At 40.4% G+C, this 5,337-nt stretch overlaps 2 protein-coding genes across 9 annotated transcripts in view; one reads left to right on the plus strand and one right to left on the minus strand.

Moving 5' to 3' along the window:
• Positions 1–5,332, plus strand: part of LOC126398287 (zinc finger protein DPF3) — a 423,217-nt gene extending 417,885 nt beyond the window's left edge. Inside the window, exon 13 of the transcript XR_007570750.1 lies at positions 5,234–5,332. The gene's annotated coding sequence lies outside the window, so the exon portion shown is untranslated. The remainder of the gene's footprint in view (positions 1–5,233) is intronic.
• epb41l2 (erythrocyte membrane protein band 4.1 like 2) overlaps positions 1–5,337 on the minus strand; it is an 89,960-nt gene that overhangs the window by 29,002 nt on the left and 55,621 nt on the right. For all 8 annotated transcript variants that reach the window (XM_050057431.1, XM_050057430.1, XM_050057428.1 and 5 more), the window contains exons 13-14: positions 3,670–3,842; positions 1,257–1,333 (exon numbers count right to left, since the gene is read on the minus strand). In XM_050057431.1, coding sequence (XP_049913388.1) covers positions 1,257–1,333; positions 3,670–3,842 — 250 coding nt within the window. The remainder of the gene's footprint in view (positions 1–1,256; positions 1,334–3,669; positions 3,843–5,337) is intronic.

Consider the following 5,337-nt stretch of genomic DNA (forward strand, 5'->3'; position numbering starts at 1 on the left):
GCGTATGTATATTTACGTATCTCTATGTGGGGTGGGAGGGTTGGGTTTTGTCTTTTCTTTTTGTTTTCTGTTTTGGATCTTTGTTGTTTTTAACCTCTGTGAGGCACTTTGTGTTACTGTCGTATGAAAAGTCAAATAAAGTTGATTTGATTTGATCTGAGCCTGTCAGTGGCAAAAACAAGCACTTTTAGTGTCATAAAATTACAATGCACAAATGTACAGTGGTTTCATTGCAGCCTTTTTTGTAGCAGCTGGCTGAAGCGCTCTCTGTCAACACTGGACCAGTTTCAAACATTGTTGTTTCCATCAGTCACTTGGACACAAACAGGGGGAAATATGGTCTAGGTTGAAAAACCCAAAAGTTAGCCTTTAAGATCCAGTGGAAATCATTAAACTGAAGATAATCATATTAATCCTGTGAGCATTAAATGAAGATGTGAAACTTTCTCCGTCAGCCTTGTTGGTCTGTGTCCCCTCGTTCACTCACGCATAATGACAGCTTAAAGCGGAGCAGTGAGGAGCCTCCTTGTTCTACAGGAGGCAAAGTTAAGTATCTAAATGACCCTGTGAAAACAGAAACCATATCAGCATATGACTCTCATCATCTACATGTATGGGTGATTTAAAGCCTCAGTAGTGACCAGATAAAAGTTTGTCCTTGTTAAACGTTTGTCGTCACGTGTACAACTTCAGATGCCCCCAGTGAAACTGCTGCATGGTTCCTCACATGTTTAACACATGTTACAATACAAGTTTGCCCACACAGGAAAAATGTTGTAATGTTGTTTGTCTCTCTCTTCAAAGCACAAACACATAAACAGTTTCAGTTGGACAATATGGACTCCTAGCTATAGTATAATGACAGCAACAAAGGAAAAGACTTGCTGTCTCACATCAGTCTTATATTAGGGCTGCACAAGAGGAGGAAAATATCTAATATGCAATAATGTTTAACATCATGATGAGGATGTTACCTGCGATAAATAAAAAGAAACTAAGGGACACTCAGCTCTGCTGCTCTCTGTATGCTGCCAAAATACAACAAAGGGTGAATAAAAAAATTAAAGGAAATTATTTCCAACATTCTTTTACTGAACAAACTGAACTTAAAGGATCGCTCAAAGAATCACTGCACTGATGATAAAAAAAACTTTATATTGTGCAGCCCTAAAATATATTTTCTTTCTGTCTGTCCTTTCTTTCAGTGCACACAAATGCATGAATCCACACATGATGAAAACATCATACACACACACCTTAGAGTCAGAGTGGAGCTCCAGGTGGGGCTCACGTCCGTTCTCAGATGTGGCTTCAGTTATGCTGATCACTGGTGCTGAGGAACGAGGAACACAAACAAAACAACACTGATAAACAACATAAACATAATCTAACACAAAGTGGCAGCTGCTGTGTGTGTGTGTTGCCTTCAGTTGTTTTTCTCCAGGGACAAAAACATTTTCCGAACATGGTCAAGGTCAGATCAACGTCTCACACACTGTGGTTTCATCTTTAAGTAAAGCAGAAGTTTAGTGAAAAGAAACAGGAAAATAAATGTGTTATATAATAAAAGACGTGATTGTTTGCCTTTGAATATTCAGGTTTAACTTTATTCATACTGTCAAATTATTTTTTTATTTGTTTCTGTCACTTTATGAGCAGGTTTATCACAATATAGAACAATTCTTACTTTATTTCACTGTTATTTACTGTCTATTCATTTGGTATTGAAGCTTTTTCTTTGTTACTAAATATAGAATTATTTACAGTATACATTTATTGATGGTTTTTTTTGTCTAGTAGGGCTACACCAATATATCACATGACCTGTGTCACATGATCCTCACATGCGCTCTTAAATTGCACCTGTTTCCACTGCATTTTACACCCTGATGACTCTCTTGTTGAAACACGTTGGTTATCCATGTACTAATAAAGGACTTCAATGACAGTCAGAGTGCTTTGGGTGTATTTGTGGACTGCCTGCCTGCATATAAAGAAGTCCACACGCACATCCAAACCAAAAAAGGGCAGGTGCTGAGCCGAAAACAGTGCATACAAAAGAAGATTAAATAAGTTTAGATCAGTTCGGACTGCCTGCCTGCACCATGAACTTTTACAGTGAGTACGCCGGCCAGCTGTTGTTTTTTATCTCTTAGAAAAGGCTTCATTTGAGGCAAACACCTGCAGGTGAACAGGGTAAAGCTTTTAACAGGTATCACCATGAAAGTTCCCCAGGTGATTACTTACATTAAGATTTTTTTTTTTTAAATGTTCTGCTTAAATTTGAAAATGTGGCATCATGCAAGTAAGTATGCACTGCTTTGCATACATTTCTAGAACAGAAATCTGAACATTTGGTTAAAGACAGGCTCAAAATTCTTGTTTCATTTTGTCGACAGTCAAACCTTTCTACAGAGATAGTTCTGATATCTCTTGTTGTCACTCTACATCAGAAAATACTGTCAACAGCCATAAAAAATACATTTTCACCATAGTTTTGGGAATAAAATGTGATATTGATCAGGCTATGACTGATACATGAACAAACACCTCTGTGTAAACCTTCAGAATATAGACAAGAATAAAACTGTAAAGTTTGTAATATATAAACGTTACTGAAGTGGAGATTTCTGTCTCAGAGTATGAGAAAAAATTCACTTTGGGAAAACGGCCTTTAAAGATATGTATCGTAAAATTCAGTTTAGACTGGACAAAAAGACACTAGAGGTGATTAGATAGATATCACCATGAAACTCCCCCAGCTGATTACATACATTCAGATTCAATTACTTTGTGTATTACAGATTTCCGAGATTTTATGTTTACATATGCAATTTAATCAAATATGCACTTTTCGCATACATTTCCTGAACAGAAGTCTGAACTAAAATAGATCTAAATGTGCATTATCAGTGTTTTCTTTCCACTGGTCTGGACTGAAACGTGTTACAAAAGCAAAACACCCTGAAATCTCAAAATGGAGCAGTGCATGAAAAAACTATGTTATCACCTGTAGTGTCTCCCATTCACAAAGATGTTGGCGTGCAGTGGGACAATGTGTCCAGCAGGGGGCAGTGTGAGACAGTGAAATCAGCTGACACGTGAAGCAGCAGTGCACAGCTGCATGAGGTCAGATCTTTAAGCTAAATCTGGAAAACCACAAATAAACGGTATGGGCGATTTTCCCAGAACAATAAAATGTATCTGATGCTGTAACGGCTCATTTAAAACATTATATCAGCCGTATATGTAGAAATTAGGAAGATTTCAGTCCAAGTTAAATTATAAAATGTGATCTTTTACCAATCATCCATCCCTGTCATGACACATAAGTGACCTGAGTGACTGTTATCGACATGCTGTATTTCTTTCATTGAGAGGGCCTCTATTCTTTTTGACACACGTAGCATTCCTTCTTTCCATCTCTTTCCATCTCTGTCTCTGTCTCTCACTGTGTGACAGGAAACATATGCTGCAGCTATTTCCTGTATCTGGTCAGACACCAGCATTTTACATCCAAACACACACTGAAAAACACACAATCCCTCCATCCATGACCCCGCTCCCATCTGCCAGTCATTCCTCCCACTCATCTTTTTGTCTATTCCTAGATATTGTTTAGAGTGAAGCTGGAATACTGTCGTGTGTGTGTGTGTGTGTGTGCATTACCTCCGTCCAGACTGCGGCTGATACGTTTGGATGAGGTGCGTTCAAAGCTGGGTGCAGGTCGGTCTATGAGGGAGCTGGCCAAGCGGGTCTGGGCCTGGGTTCGCCCGCTGTAACGGAACTTGGAGCCCAGAGTCAAGAAGCGGGCCTTGGTGGGAGGTTCTGGTGCGTTTAACCTGGAGACAAGAGACAGAGGGAGGGAGAGAAGGATGGGGACATGGGAAGAGCAGCATGAATTTAAAATCTTGTGCTGCAATGAAATTTGAAGGGTAAACTTCAGCATGACGGGCTCAGATGTCTGACAACATTCTGGGGGTCCCGTAGGGTCCAGGCTGAGGCTACCCTATATGTGCAAGAGAGGCCAAAATGTTTCCAGGCAACTCTTCCCTCAACAGGATATTAAAGCTTATTCCTCCCTTCTCTTACGCACACAAACATTCAAACACGGCACACACTCGCGGCAACTACAAACGCAGCAGTGATGAGCACCTGGTTCATCTTCTGTGTGTGTGTGTGTGTGTGTGTGTATGTATTGCCCCGGGTATCAGACTGGTTAAACAACCACAAGATACACTCGCTCAAATATTTTCAGGAGAGAGACCCGGCCTTTTGTTGAGCCTGATAAAGCAAACATTCCTGCACTGAACATTATCTAACAAGCTGTTCCAGTTACTCTAAACTCACCATGTGCATACACTTGCTTCATACATCCTTTTCCCACCAACATTAGCGTGTATATGCAGGTTTTTTAAATAAAGGATAACCCACTAAAAATAAATGATAGACTTCTTTCCCACTGTGGGCAGTCAAGCACACAGGATAGACCAGTGGTTCCCAACTGGTGGGTCGCGGGTCCATTCTGAATGGACTGCAAGTGACTCTTGTATGTGTCAAGTTTGTAACAAAACACACTTTATTTTGAAATACAGGGAACTTCCAGCACAGAGCTTTATTTTGAAGTGCCGCTCCCTGCCGTAGACTGAGTGACTAATGGACAGCTACTTGACAGAGACAGCAAACTAGCTCAACGACACGGCCAAACGCAAGTAGGATGCCGAATGTATTAAAATGTTTGGACCTTAAACTGATGACTGAAGGGAAATCTTGACCCTGTGGCTGGACCAGTTGGGAACCACTGGGACAGACTATTTACAGATGGAATAAAAATAGCTCTGATATTAAGAACATTCTCCCTAAAAAAAATTAAGGAAGTCCTCACATGTAAAGAGCGATGCTTCTGAGCAGGAGGATGTGACAGAGTTTAAAACATTACAGAGTGCTCTGGGATTATGACAGATTGTGTTAATATAGTATTGAGCACTGGAAGTTTTGACAGTCTGCTGGTATTTAACCAAGAGATCCATCATCATTTTAAAAGGGATCTGCAGTTTATCCTACTTCCAGCTTCGCTCTGCCCATTGTTAAGAACGCACCAGTGAACAGGGTGAAAAGAATAAAGCAGCATAGAGGCCAATGAAAATGTTTTGGTGATTACTTAAAGGGATAGTGCACCCAAAAATGAAAACTCAGCCATTATCTACTCACCCATATGCCGAGGGAGGCTCAGGTGAAGTTTTAGAGTCCTCACATCACTTGCAGAGATCCAAGGGGAGAGGAGGTAGCAACACAACTCCACCTAATGGAGGCTGACGGCGCCCCAGATTCAAACGT

Source organism: Epinephelus moara, chromosome 12 (genome assembly GCF_006386435.1).
Source record: "Epinephelus moara isolate mb chromosome 12, YSFRI_EMoa_1.0, whole genome shotgun sequence".
NCBI classification, from domain to species: Eukaryota; Metazoa; Chordata; class Actinopteri; order Perciformes; family Serranidae; genus Epinephelus; species Epinephelus moara.